The sequence below is a fragment of the Melanotaenia boesemani genome, chromosome 15 (assembly GCF_017639745.1).
Source record: "Melanotaenia boesemani isolate fMelBoe1 chromosome 15, fMelBoe1.pri, whole genome shotgun sequence".
Classification (NCBI taxonomy): domain Eukaryota; kingdom Metazoa; phylum Chordata; class Actinopteri; order Atheriniformes; family Melanotaeniidae; genus Melanotaenia; species Melanotaenia boesemani.
In genome coordinates this window covers 12,084,916-12,099,713 of record NC_055696.1, presented here as the reverse complement: position 1 = coordinate 12,099,713, position 14,798 = coordinate 12,084,916, and the positions used below count along the sequence as shown (strand labels likewise).

At 38.9% G+C, this 14,798-nt stretch overlaps 2 protein-coding genes across 13 annotated transcripts in view; one reads left to right on the top strand and one right to left on the bottom strand.

The window, feature by feature from the left end:
• Positions 1-3,257, top strand: part of nbeaa (neurobeachin a) — a 92,825-nt gene extending 89,568 nt beyond the window's left edge. For all 9 annotated transcript variants that reach the window (XM_042008597.1, XM_042008596.1, XM_042008598.1 and 6 more), the window contains 5 exons: positions 70-240; positions 380-481; positions 640-836; positions 959-1,110; positions 1,618-3,257. In XM_042008597.1, the coding sequence (XP_041864531.1) occupies positions 70-240; positions 380-481; positions 640-836; positions 959-1,110; positions 1,618-1,708 (713 nt within the window). In that variant the 3' untranslated portion in view covers positions 1,709-3,257. The remainder of the gene's footprint in view (positions 1-69; positions 241-379; positions 482-639; positions 837-958; positions 1,111-1,617) is intronic.
• An 835-nt stretch (positions 3,258-4,092) lies between these two features.
• LOC121653886 (serine-rich and transmembrane domain-containing protein 1) lies at positions 4,093-14,025 on the bottom strand. Of its 4 annotated transcripts, none has more exons than XM_042007631.1 (2): positions 13,763-14,025; positions 4,093-5,488 (listed from the first exon to the last, which is right to left on the bottom strand). In XM_042007631.1, the coding sequence occupies exon 2, from the start codon at positions 5,476-5,478 to the stop codon at positions 5,137-5,139; it is 342 nt and encodes a 113-aa protein (XP_041863565.1). In that variant the 5' UTR covers positions 5,479-5,488; positions 13,763-14,025; the 3' UTR covers positions 4,093-5,136. The 4 variants fall into 4 exon arrangements, with proteins under 4 accessions (XP_041863565.1, XP_041863569.1, XP_041863566.1 ...); XM_042007635.1 differs by having other exon boundaries at positions 4,093-5,485; positions 13,764-14,025; XM_042007632.1 differs by having other exon boundaries at positions 4,093-5,492; positions 13,767-14,025.
• Positions 14,026-14,798: the final 773 nt, after the last annotated feature.

The window sequence follows — 14,798 nt, the reverse complement described above, 5'->3', positions numbered from 1 at the left end:
TATCCTGGGAGTTAAGCAGCAGTAGAGGACAAACACTGAATAAGATGTCTTCCCTCTCCTTCTCCACAGGAAAGCTGACCCAGATTGTTTTTGGCCACTGGGATGTGGTGACATGTCTAGCTCGGTCAGAGTCTTACATCGGAGGAGACTGCTACATCGTGTCAGGCTCCAGAGATGCCACTCTTCTTCTGTGGTACTGGAGTGGACGACACCACATTATTGGAGATAACCCCAACAACAGTGAGTGGAAGAGATGTGTGAATGACTGCCTGTCAGCGTGTTCATTAGTATATTTGTGGTTTAAAAAATAGTTCAGGAAACCGCTTTAGAAAGACAGAAATATTCTAACTTGAGCTGCATGGTGATGTGTTTCCTCCAGGTGACTACCCTGCTCCCAGGGCAGTGCTGACAGGGCATGACCACGAGGTGGTGTGTGTATCTGTCTGTGCAGAGCTGGGATTGGTTATAAGTGGAGCCAAAGGTTTGTAAATCTTTTACCCTATAAAATAACTACATTTTATAAACTCAGATAATTTTTTGTGAAATTGAAAAAATGCCCTTACAGAAAAAAATGAACTTCACTCATGCTATTACCCGACATGTGCAGCTGAAAATGTTTCTGACTGTGTTGTTCCTCAGAGGGCCCGTGCCTGGTCCACACTATCACAGGGGACTTGCTCAGGGCTCTGGAGGGTCCAGAGTTGTGCCAGCGGCCGCGTCTCATCTCGGTGTCCAGCGAGGGGCATTGCATCATCTACTATGAGAGAGGCCGATTCTGCAACTTTAGCATAAATGGAAAACTGCTGGCACAAATGGAAGTCAATGATTCTTCACGGGTAAGACTGCCAGCGTTAACGCCGTTTACGTTAATTTGCTATGATATTTTATTAATTTATTCATTTCTGGCATGCTAGAGTACATGGACCTCTGGTAACGCCGATTCAATCTCTCTCTTCAGGCCATCTTATTGAGTAGTGATGGGCAGAACTTGGTGACAGGAGGTGATAATGGAGTTGTGGAGGTGTGGCAAGCGTGCGACTTCAAACAGCTTTACATCTATCCAGGCTGTGATGCTGGCATCCGTGCCATGGATCTCTCACATGATCAGAGGTACAGTAAAACAGGCTGTGAACAGAAACTAGATCACCTCCAAGGGAAGAGGAAACAATACTGTATTATTAAAGTATTACTATTGTAAGTAATGAGGCAGATTTTAGCTAAATCTTATTTGAGTTTGCAACCCATTAAAGAAGTCTATACATACATACATACATATACATTGCCTTCTGCATGATTACAGAAGATATAACATTTCACTGACGAATATATATCCAGCAGAACAGAAGTACTCCCAAATTGAGACCACCCATTGTCTAAACATAAGTTTCTTAAGGAAATTGTTGTCAAGGCACAACAGTAGAATGTTTTTGATGCTATCATAGCTCTGCTGATGGTGTTGCTTAGCAGCTAGCTGTTTTGTCACAAAGAATGAGTACATCTCCAAAACAAGGCCATTTCTGGCTCAAACCTACTGCCCCCCTCAGGTCTGCTGCAAAAAAATCCACTGAGTCTAATGAATGATGAATGGTTAACATTTTTCCATGTCTCCACCTGCAGGACTCTGATCACTGGCATGGCATCCGGCAGCATTGTGGCATTCAACATAGACTTCAACCGCTGGCACTATGAACACCAGAACAGGTACTGAGGTGGACAGTGTGAGGAAGAAGGAGGTTGGAGAGAGGAGAGAGACATTCTTCTGTGTATCTGCAACACGGGGAATCCACAGGTACCAAGACAGAAAAAGTAAAGTACCAGAACTTAGGCTCTATTCCCTTGATTTGAGGATACGACAGTGCTGGCGGAAACGGCTTCCTCTGTGCATACGTATATGTACATGCACATTGTGTAACCACAGACACATCATACCTAGAAGATCCACACCAAACCCTGCTAATACAATAGAATGACTGCAACGTGGGGACGAAGAGCAAGCCAAGCAGACCGTGCAGAGGTCGATTATACTGGTACGACTCACAGGACAGGTCCAGTTGCTGTTCCTGGTACGTTTAAATCTTCACAGACACTGAACTTAAATCTTATTTTCTCTGGTTTTTTTTCTGTTAAAAAACAGAACTTTAATTTAAGCAGAGTTTCGTTCATAATTATTTGGGTGGACAATAAATTGGGATTCCTGCAATGTATCTAAACTGATTAGAAATGGTCAGAAATGCACCAGCTCCAACCTTAATTCTGAAACTGGTGCTATTGGCTTGATCTTAAATTTAACATTGAAAAATTACATTTTTTTGGGGGGGGGGGTGATCTGCCTGGGTTGATTTTATTTGGTCTCTTACCCGCAGCAGAGTTTAATATGATTTTCATGTAAATAAGACTCTGCGTCCTTCAGAGTCTCACTTGTTCTTTCACTACACAAACTGCGCTTATCACCTTTAATTTATTAATGACTTTCTGTATGTAAGATACTGTGTAATAATTATTATAATGTTGACAAGACTGATGGTAATAATGGTGGTCTCGAGGATGGTGATTGTTTTGCCGGAGAAGGTAATGATGAGGAGATCTTGCCTGTGCCACCGAGGATGACAGACACAAGACTGACCTGATTTCCTTTGTATATTTGGTGATTGTTTTGTCAAATATGTACATATAGTCTTGGTTCAGGCTTGGCGGGAGACTTACTCAGCTGAATGAGACTGAAAGTGCAAAGGAAACCTTCACTTACCCACATTTGTTGATTATTTAAAAAAAAGAGAATCAAATCAATGTAAAAGTTTGTTTTGTATTTGCACTTTGCACCAATCACATATCATTATTTATTAGCTTGGTTCTCTCTGATCGGCTGCCATTTCGTTTAGGTCCATTTTTCTTTGGGATTATTTGTGCATTGATGTTTGTATTTAAAAACGTTGAACTCATATGTGATTCTTAGTTTTACAACCTCACAGTTGTAAGCAATATCATGATTCTGTAGCGGATAGAGGCGAGACGATGGGGGGAGAGAGGATGACATGTGAGATGTACCGTATGTGTGAAGCCATCTTGATCAAACGCGCACATGCACATACTCTATCGACAGGTTCAACTTACGTATCCAAAAAAAAAAAAAAGGTTAAATATTTTTGGATCTATGAAACCCTAAAAACTATTGTATTCATGTTTTATTGCAAAGATGTAAAATATGACATGTGTGAGTTGGAAAAAATCATGATAAGAAAAATAAAATATGCAAAGAATTTGAGGTCTGGGCTTTTCATTTTTTTTTTTCCCAAATATTTTCTGTGTTTTTTGCATCATGGCAATGAGACATAGATGATGTCTTTCAGCAGCATTCAGCACAAATGTCTGAAAGGAACCACTCTTCTACTAATGAGAAATTCCTCGTATTTGGTGTCAAGTTACACTGCAAACATGCTTTGTTTAGGTGCCTGCTGTGATTTTTATTTTTTACAAGGCTGGATTCACATCTGCGCGTTTCAAGCATCAAAGGTCTTATTTTTAGTCACTTTGAATCGTGTGATGTCTTGCATTGTCAAATTGAATTCTGAATCTGTTGCTGGTGAAGCTCTGAAAAGTTGAGTGTTGTTCAGCTTTTCCAAAAAACTAATAACGTGTCTGATCTCATGTCAGATTGTTGCTGCAATCCAACGCACCAGACCCAGCCACCGTCAAGCATTAAAGCACTGATTCCTGCTCAGGTTCTGTCCGGCAGTAGTTACCGCTTAAAACCTACAGACATGATGGTTTTACTAAGTGTCTTATTGCTGCTCCCAGTACTTCCAGCTCCTGTGGAGCCTAAAGGAGTCGCCTATGAAAATGTGAGAACTGGGTGTAGAGCAGAAATTCCCATTTTTAGCACTGTGAAAGAAACAAGTCTCCTAAATTGAAGATAAAAAATAAAAATAAAAGAATATATTTGTCAGTGTTGGTTTTCTAATAAATGTTTTTTCTGGTATTAATAAAAACTGAAGGGTTTTGCAATAAAAATGTACAGCCAGTGACTTATGATCATCAGTATAAGGATTTCTCACATTTGCTCATGTTGGTCTGCTTTTGCTGTTTGTGGCCATCACTTTTGTTTAGTTTCTTTTTTGTTTGTCATCTCTTTGAGTTTATTGAATTTAGCAAACAATACAGGTAATTATAAATGAATCGTTTCCAAACAATTTGATCAAAATTCATAGTGTATTTTTGTTGCAATGCCAAATAAACTTCATTTCACATTGAGGAAACATAGATGTAAGAAAACAACCATTACTGTGGCGTCATCCAGGAATACAGACAAGGCTGATGGCTGCACAGAGCTCTCCTGCTTCTGTCTCTATGGAGACTGAAATTAGATGCTACATGAGTTGACAGGCAAGAGACGGCAGTGCTGGCAGATCTGTCTTTCAACGTTAGAATTTCATCTTGTAGTTTTTGCCACTTTTGACCCGGACTGTTTGGAGCAGTTAGAGGCTGTATGTCTGTCAATAGTCTGGAAGTATTATTGCTGTCTCTCCTCCATGTTCACAGCACCATGTCTGTCATCTCTTTGTGCAGCCGTCTTTACCCAGACTTTGGGATTATAAACCAGTCTGGTATGTTCATGGTTTTCCATCTCAAAATCAAACAAAGCAAGTGGAAAGTGTGCATGCATATCTGTACAAAGTCTGTAATATTAAAGAATATTTTCTACTGTATTCTGCAGACATTATTAGATGTGCTGTACAAAGCTTTACTTCAAAATGTTACTTCTTCTAAAGTAAACATGACAACAAAAATGAAAGGAAGAAAGATAATAGTCTTTCATTATGTTTTTTCCTTGCAGCGAGAGCACAACTTCTCAGATTTTTTTCCATCTTCATGTTTAGAGACGTATAGTAGCTCTCATCTTATTCTGATGCCTCAGCAAATTGCATGGATACCCCAGTCATTGGGATGTCAGGATTACAACATGCATGCATGGATATTAATGCTTTTCTTTCAGTTAAATCCGGGGTTTTTGAGGAACTGTTGTCTCTCCATGTGTTTTGCTTGTACATGCATGCTTGCCTGTAATTTACACGTAAGCATGCACTAATGACAGCACACAGATGCATGAGTCTGTACGACAAGAGCTCCTTCCCTTCTCCCTCAGGTGGAGAGTGCGGAGATGGTGGACCTCTGAGACGAGATGCTACAGATTTCCATGTTTGTGAAGGAGCTTCCTCCCTCGCTGCTGCAGTCAGGGACGGAGGAGGAGGAGGAGATGATGTTCTTCAGCCTGTGGAGGGAAATGATGAGCAGCGTCAGCAGGAACACCAGAAGGCCGAGGAAGAGCCACACGTAGACGTAAACATTGCCCTGTCGTCCCGGAGATGAGGCCGCTGCCGATGTGGATGCAGAAGTCGGGGAGAAAAGGAGGAAAGTCCCATTGTCTATTGGAGTGATTCCAGTCTCATTATGGTCCACCAGCAGAACATCCATCCCTGACATCCTGGCTGACTTTTTGACACAAGTTTGCAGAAGAGACAGAGAGAGAGAAAAAGTTAGATTTATTGAAAAAACAGCAGAAACCCACAAAACTTTAGCATAAATTATTCAAACGACCTGTAGAAGAAATTCTCTTTTGTCTGCTGGAGGTACCAGAGCTTTACTGTCTCCCTCCAGGAAACATCAGCATAGCAGAAGCTTGCTGACAGAAGAGCGTTCACCCACATGCTCACATAAGCCTTCAGTTGGAGATTAAATGGAAAACAAAGAACAATTCTGCACTCTCTGATTTTTGTCCAACTTTTTACTTTAAGATACAAAACAGACTTCTTTCAAATAATACTTGCAAGCATATTTATTTATTTTTATTCCTTGGGGACACAAATGACATTAAGAGCCAATAAAAACTATCTGCAAAAGATTAACACAGGAACAATTTTCATCATGTTAATGAATTTGACATTAAATAGGAATTCATGTTAAAAAATATTAGATTATGAACTGAAGATGGATGGTAGTAAATTTGTAAAACAATGATCTGTTATGCTAGAATTTGTAGGAAATACTAATAAAATATGTGCAAAGTACTAAAATGTGAGCACAATGTTGAAGGAAAGGGACTCAGAAATCTTAACTTTTCACTAGAAGCCAATAAAATCGGTAAATATTCACTCTGCTGTATGAACATATTATTATAAGACATGCAGAAACACATTAGATGATGGCGATGTGGCTTTTACAGTAATTTACATGGAAATATCAGATTGAAAGAACCATTTTTACTACATGAACTAGAGTGTGATAAACAGCAGGGGGAGTGCTCGTCCCACTGAATGCCTACCAGGCTCATGGCCAGGAACAGTGTCTGCTTATAAATGAAGGTATCCTTATCTGATGAAATTAAACTCCTCATAATCAGCTTTCACAAAGTCAGCTGAGAGCCAATCCTCCTCCAGTGAATATAAATACTGTTAATAATGTTTCACCACATGGCACCAAACTGACTGGAGGAAGTGAAGTGTGAGTTGTGAAGACATGGCCTTTGTGCTTGGTGACAGATGGAAGCAAAAGGAAGAGAAAGGCTGATTTGTGTTTGGTTTGGGCCAGCCTTGTGTCTTGACTTGATCTATGACAGCGGAGAGAGACACTTCAAAGGAAGGAATAAATGACCATGACTAGAATGAAAGCAAAAGGTCAGCACACACTTTTCATCTCACAGCAGTGTGTACTCACTTTGCTCTTATCTGCCAGCTCTGCCCTCCTTTTTTCTCCATTTCATTATTCATTTCATCATGCCCCATATATTCATGCCTGGACCACTTGCATGATGTTGAGGGGAGTGGAGTAAAATATATTAGCTCTCCACAAGCTGTTTGAACTGCATTAACTGCATGTGTGGCCCCAGATCATTTTCAGTTTGTATTTATTTTTTTTGGCAGAGTAGGACAGCAGCAACAAGCACACTAGAAAACACTAAATGCATATTAGAGGGTCCCTGTTTCACCGCAGAGAGAGTGTTGCCAGTTATTGTCATGAATGTTTTTTGCACTGGTTAGAGTGGTCCACAGTTTGTCTCTCATGTCTTATTATGAGTTTTATGTTAATGTTTTCTTGTGAGGGTCAGTACTTACATGCATTACAAGAACATGAAAAATTCTCGATGCAGTTTTGATGCTTTATAAAATTGTATAATTGTATGTGTACATATATACACATACATACGTAGTGTATGTAGTTTCCATGCGTAGTGGGCATACTGTAATTCATTACAGAATTAATTTTAAAACCTATCTTTTTAAATAGATGTCTTTAATAATGATTTTAAATGATTTTATGTGAGCAGGTCTCCTAAATTTTTTTTATATTTTTTATTTTGTTGATTGATGTTTTTGAACATATTACATTTTTAGTCTTGTCCTCATGCTTTAAGGTGTCTGAGTGTCCTGAAATGTATTATTATTATTATTATTATTATTAGTAGTAGTAGTAGTAGTAGCAGTAATAGTAGTAGTATCAGTAGAAGTATTATTATGCTTCATTTACAATCTTTACAATCACGCACAAGTGACAACAAAGCAGAAGAATCTGAGCTGTTTGTTACACAACACAAAAAACCTTCTGCTCCTCTAATGTAAAACAGATTATGGGTCATGTAATGAAAAAAACTGTAACAGAATATTTTTAACATCAGTAACAGGCCATTAATTCCATGCTGCTGTTGATCTTTACTGAAAGGTTTCGTTGAACTATATTGCAGCATTACTGCTGATTTGACATCAGTTTATAGTTAAATATTATTGCAATGCCTGTTTAGGCTACATCAGCTTCTTTTCTAACATTGCTGTTGAAATAATTTTATTGTGTTGCCGTTCAAGTCTTTTCCATTTTGCTTTCGAATGTACCTTTAGTTTAATGAATCCATTAGTTTCCTAAATTAGGCAGCAGCTTTTTTAAAAAATAAAATTATATAAATACAGCTGTGTTGACTAATTTAAATGGTGAATTTGGTTTGTATTAGCTCTGACATGGAATTTAAATAGGTTGCAATTAGTTGGATTGAATTGGACTTTATCTTTAAAATGCCTTAAGATCACTTCTATTGCTAACTGGTGCTATATGAATAAATAGAGAACTTGACTGAAATGAATGTAAAATTATTCTGAAAATGTTTTGACATGAATTTAACATTGATCTATAACTTTAGGTGCCACTATCAATTATTTCAACACATACTGCATCCTATAAAGCAAACTCTGTATCCTTCTTAAGGTTAATTTTTTTCCCTATCGTTAGAGATACAGGCCTTCAGCCTATAAAATACCAACTAAAAGGGTACAAATAAGTATTCACTGTTTAGAATCAGCAGTTTCTTTGACAGCACTGGCTCTGCAACAAGCTTTTGCACCCCTAAAGGTAGAATTGGGCATTCCAGTTTCAGAGAGTAATGAATTATAGAGATGACCTTGATAGAAAGTGTTACCAGTTTCATTTAGAGCAAAACTTTCCTCAGTCTTAGACAAACCTCTCTGTTCAGCAAACTCTTTTTTCTTCCCATTTACTCTTCCATGCCTCTCTCTGGAATGTACATTTGACTCTCTTGTCCTCTACATTTACATCCCAAAGTACGTTCAGGGAGATGCACATAGTAATAAGGATGGATGAAATGAGGTGCAGTTTTCCAGCAGTAAGTTGTCTCTATTTTCTGTGCCTTCACTATTTAACTGACTGATTTAATTCCTTAAATGATTTTTGACAACCTGCATTTACGGTATACACACTACATTTTGGGATTTCACTTTTCTAATAGGACAGTTTCATCACTTTAACCACTGTTATCGTCTTCTTTCTGTCCTACTCTTTGCTTCTCTGTACAGGTTGCTGTCCTTCCTGATGTGTTGTTTTCAAATCTGTGATGAAGCTTGTTCATTGTGAGCTGAAGTGGCTGATAATTGTGCTTAATGATGCTTTTTGTATCTAGGCAACAATGTACGCTCAGTTCTTTTTCAAGCTAATCTACTTTAAAAGGGCAAGCCGTGCAGTCCTGCAGAGTCGTAAGAGGTTAGACATACACATGCATTCACACACCCGCCTACACATAATAAATGCCAGTAGATATTTTCCTAAGGAATAACTGCAAATGTAATTCAGAGAACACTAAGGGCTGATTGGAAGAAATTATGTCTTTATTTTGTGAAATAATAAGAATGTTGAAACTCTGTCTGCATATTTAGATCATATTTATTTATATCATTAAATGACCTTAGTCACTCTCAAGAGAGAAAAGTTACTTTTTTTTTCTTTTTTTTTTAACTGCAGCCTGCTGGACTTCAAGTCATTCCTACTTCAGGTTAAGTGTCCTTTTTTGAAAGGTGTATGACCCTTCAAATGACCCTCTGGGTGTCATTTTTCATCTATCTTAATCAGCTAAAAAAAAACAAATTCTGATCAGTGTAAAATAGAAAAGTTGAAATGTTAACAGAACAAACGCACAGGCTGAATTTTTACATAACTTTTCTTTGTAAATTGATGAACATAACAACAACAAAAACAAAAATCAACCCAGAAGCATTAACTAATTTTCATTTCATGCCAGTTTCATGATTACCCAGGAGACTACATTTTACCTATTAATGCAATTTGACTTTGAAGAAAAACTCTCCCTACCAAACAGTATCATCCCACTTTCAGCCTTCAACTGAACAAATGATCTAAATTATTATTCTGATTAATTTTGTGTGACACATTGATGCTGTGAAGCTATTTGAGCAGGATGAGAAGAAGTAAAAATGGACATCTTTTGTTTCTTTATTGTCTCTACAGTATGCGTTGTTGTGTGGTGTGGTTCTACAACACACCAGCTTCACACCATAGCTCTCTTACTCTTCCTATAAACCCTCTCAGGGCTGTAGCCTGTGTTATTGAAACAGGCCCAGAGGCTGTTTTTTTGTATTTGTTGCGGTTACTTTAACTGCACCAAGCAGTGATGCCGTGACTATAACTATAGATAAACTAGAATAACAGAATAGAATAATAATAATGGTATAGAATAATAATAATAGTAGAATAAACTGAAGCTAACGTACAGCACATCAGCAAAAGGCCCATTTCAATGGATCTTTTTAAAATCACCTTTTTCTACTTTGTGAGATGGATCTGGGTTTACGTTTTCTGAGCTGCCTGAACTGGCTGGTTGGTTCTTACACATTTGAGCCTCCTTTCTGGAGAAATAAAAGAAAAAGATGGCTTTATAAGACAATTATGTATAAAGTGTGGCTCCTTTGCTTTAATGTCTCTCCCGCTGAGCTGTAGTGCCATTTGTGTTTGTCTTCTTGAGGTCAACTGTAGCTTTACTCTTACAATCTGGTTTTGTCTTGCAGCAACAGACTCTTTTTACCCACTCAAAAGAAACTCCACTATCAACTTAATAGTGCAGGATTTTTCATGGCTGGATTTTATAAGGGACTGCTTAGCAACATAACAACTCATCAAATAAGCAAGCCCAATTTGTGGTAAGAAGCTTCTTCATATTTTACACTTACTGTGGGGTCAGTCTTATTGCAGCATTACTAAATAGTTCAGATCTGGTCTGTCTAGTATCTGATATGAAACTATGTACAGCTGCTGCTTGCACTGATAGCTGGGAATTTCCATCAGAAGAAGAGTTTAGTCTTTTCACGACTGTCTTAATAGGTTTTCAGCTGCTTTTACATATCTCTGTGAGCTTTTTCAAAGCCAGAGTTGCTTCTCTGTTGGACAGCCTGTCCAGGGGAGCAGAAGCTGCTCGTACACCAGCTGCTCCTCTGAGACCAAATGACCTGATTGGCCTCCAGGACTCAGTGCCTTACCACGAGGCTGAATGTACTTCACATAATGTGACTAATATCTACACCCTTCCCCAGCATCTCGTAAAAGATGCGTCTTTGCTTCATTCACTAAGTTAAGCTTATGTATTTTGGGACTTCTCTACATGTCAGCCTTCTTATTCTCCTGTTTCCTCTTACTTTAAGTCTCCTTGCCTGAAGCTCATCAGTGCCTTCTGGCAGAAGTGCTCCTCCTTTTCACTTTTAGATATGCCTCCTTTTTTCAGCTATTTTGCTGTCAGCACTGTTTCCTTTGCTCTGTCAAGCGCTTTAAATGTATTCAGTATAGCCTTCATTTTAAACCCTTCCAACCTGCCTGCCTCAAGCAAAAATCTTTCTCCTTGCTGCTTTTTTTTTTTTTTTTTTTTGCCTTTACCCTTTGTCTCTTCAGTCTTGACTTGAGCATATGTTTTGCCCGCCACCAGTCTGTATTCACAGACACTGAGATTTTGACACCCAAAGCTCTCCTTTGTCCAGAACAAACTCTCCCTTTGACCTACACAATCTCTGCAAGTCACTCCTCAAATCACCTCAGCCCTGCTTGTGGAGCACATTCTGCCAAACTCCTCCTGAGACATTTCGCCACGAAGCTTCCTCTGCTCCAATTTTGCAATCTGTTCCCTCCACTCTTCCTGTTTTTTTCCCCCCTGCTTCTTTGAATAATCTTCTTCACTGTCACTTCTCTACATATATTCTGCTCAATTTAACTCATCTAATGTGTCCTGGCCACAGAAATATCCTGTGCTATCATCTTATTTTATATCCCAGTTTAATTTTCTATTCCTTTTTATTACATTTGTATAAAGTGTGTGTTTTAACAGATTTCATTCAACTCATTTGTACTCATTTGTACAAACATAGCATTAGATTTATAAAGAAGTCGTGTTTGAAGAAATCAGAAAGAGTGCTTTTTTTTTCTAAAGATTTGATTTTCTATGATCTTCTGTGTTCATCAGTTAATGGCTACTATATGCAGAGTTTCTTTTATTAATATATTCAGAATATTTAGTTCATTCAAGGCCAAAAAGAAACAGCACTGGACTCCCTGTTGTTTCCAATTAAACCTTATGATCTCAGTGGCGGAAAGCAGCCCTGGTGATTACTCCAACTTTAACAATCCATCCTTACAGCACATGCAAATGTTTACTAAAAGCACAAATTTCCCAGTAACATAAATTCTTTTGCCTGTTATGTTCTGATATTAGCCGTGCACTTCATGAATAATGGATGAGATCTAGATGTACCAAAATGTCATGGCATTTGGGCCATGCCCTTTGTGCGCACCCGCAAACATTCGCATAATTCCTTCACACCACATGCGCAGAAAAGAATCAAGCTGAGCCAAAAGCAAAAATACCAGGGATGTCCTTGATCTGTGTATGAGTGCATGCACAAATGACAAAAAACATTTTTCATACCTGTGCACACACACAAAGACTCATTCATATATAATTTCAGCTCAAACAGCAGATTCAGCTCAAATAGTGAGAAATAAAAGTACAAAAAATTTCAAACATGTTAAATATCTCATGCTCTAAGCCAGATCAGCTGAAAACAGACCTCAGGCTCAATCACATGAATTCCCAATGGCTCCTGCAGCCCTAAATACCACAGATAACCCACACAGGGGTCGGAGATATGCTGAAATTATGAAAGAATGAAGAAAATGGTGCTTTAAGCTGTGACACAGGCTTTCTGCAAATTCCCCTTTCTTTCAATAGATGATCATTTTAGTTTATTTTCCTCTTAGGATTATTGTAGTATTTAGTTTTGTGCTTGAAGATGCAATTTATAAGCACTTACATGCCCACATATGAACAGTACCCCATATGTATAAAAGCACATGAAAGTGGAACAGATCTGCAAAACAATAGATTTGAGTATTTATTCATTGCTTTTACATTTGAATGACAAGATCTCACAGCACACCTGAATGCACTCAGAGCTTCTGCAGGGGTCGAGCACCCCTGTTACCAGCTGTTATCTGAATCTCTCAGATATTCAGGGCATGAAAGTACTGATTTCAAAAGGCACAAATTGGGATGAGATTTCAAATGTGCGCAAAAGGCTTATTATTATCGACAGTTTGATAACATGAACTAAAACCCACACACACAGTCAGAAACTGGGATCTCTCTGAATAGCAAGCCTTGGACGGTTTTTTGGTCAGTGGCCAGTGTGGATAATGAGCTCTATTTCTTTGATGTCTGAATGTTTTTTTTGTACGTGTGCTCTTGTTAGTTCATCCCTCCGGTAAAGTATATTTTTACACCTTTTCCCCTTATCTGTTAATTACTCCCAATCCTTCTGAGTGCAGCTTGCCACTGAATTTGATAGTGACACCGTGTTTGCATGCAGCTCATCTACTTTTCTACACTATGTGAGCACGGTGAGTCATATATCTATTTAAACACAAACAAACCCTTGTTTTGTTCTGATTGCACTGAGAGGACACTTTCATACCTTCTTTCACGTTCTCTCTCACTCCCAGGGGAACAAACACTCATCACTCCTTTTTTCTTCTTCAACTGCCCCATAAAAAAACACCCGCTCTTTTCCCAAGTTGGCGAATGGATGCATACATGAATATTTCCCCTCTTACATTAACCTTGTTTACAGGATGCAGCAGCTTAGAGGAACATTAGTGTTAGTCTTCCCGGACTCCCTTTCCATCACCATCCCCACAACAGACCATAACACCATAAATGGTCTTTAAACCACTGAATAAAGTTGCCAGCAACTGAAAAGATAAATTTGAGGTGAATACTGGCCCTCTGTATTCAACAGGAATCCCCTCTTGCATATCAGATTAACACTCTTCCTTCTCTGTCTCTTCTCCTCTTAAAAAAACTATTTGCAAACCTTCCTTAAAGGAAGAAAAAACCCAACAGTAGTATACAATGAAGAGATGGGATAACTACAGACCTTTTTATGTGTGAGGCAGCTGTTCCTTGCTCACTTTGTGGAGAAATCCATCCTGGGTTCAATCTCGCAGCCGAGCAAACTAGATCTGCTGCCACAGAGGTCTCTTTCCTGTGAGCCTGTCCGCGCTCCCTCACTGTTATTCAGTGTAACACAGCCACTACAGCTGTAGTAGACAGTCAGATGTGAATCCTTTCTGTGAATGGATACACACTTACACACACAAGCAGCTTGTAACAGAGGCAGTAGTTAATGAATGATGCTGCTTTTTTCCTTGAGAATTGATGATGAAAAAGAAAGAAGAGGGGGGTAGTGCTCATTCTAATCCCATCCCCTCTCTCTGTGACTCCCCTGTCTCCGCCCTCCCACTCCCCTCTCTGCTTGCTCATCACCTTTAATAATGATCACATCAACAGTCAAATCTATTCCTCTGTGTCGTCTCTGTGCTCATTTTCCCAGAGCAGTTAACAAGCTGGTTAACACCAACGTACAAATTGCCAAGTCAGTGCACACACAGTCAGATCAATGATCTGATAAATTGACCAATAAATCAATATTTGCCATTGTGTATATATACACCCCTACAAACTGGCTAGGCAGCTGGGCCCTTGTTACGATCCCTTTGTTTGTGTGAGAACACTGCTCTCATCTAACTGCGTCAGTAGAAAGTATCCAGCGGTGAGCAATAACTGTCTGCTGTGGTGCTGCCAGACTGAACTCCTCAAAAAAAGACCCCAAACCAACAGATGAATGAACAAGGGCAGCTCAAGAGGAACGAAACAGTCTCTAACACCTCTCAATTTCTAAACTCTTTTGCGCCTCACATCATCTTAAATCTCTTATCTTGTATTTTCACTCCCCTCTCTTCTTTATGTCTCTCCCTCTGACTCCCCTCGACACAGCGGTTCTGTTAACAACAGCTGAGCAGACAGGCGCTGTACAAAAACCTCTTTATGCAAGTTGAAAATGAGCACGCTGTAAGTAATTACACATGAAATGTGGCCATTATTCAGAATGCTTTTTATACTTGCCTGGACTGTC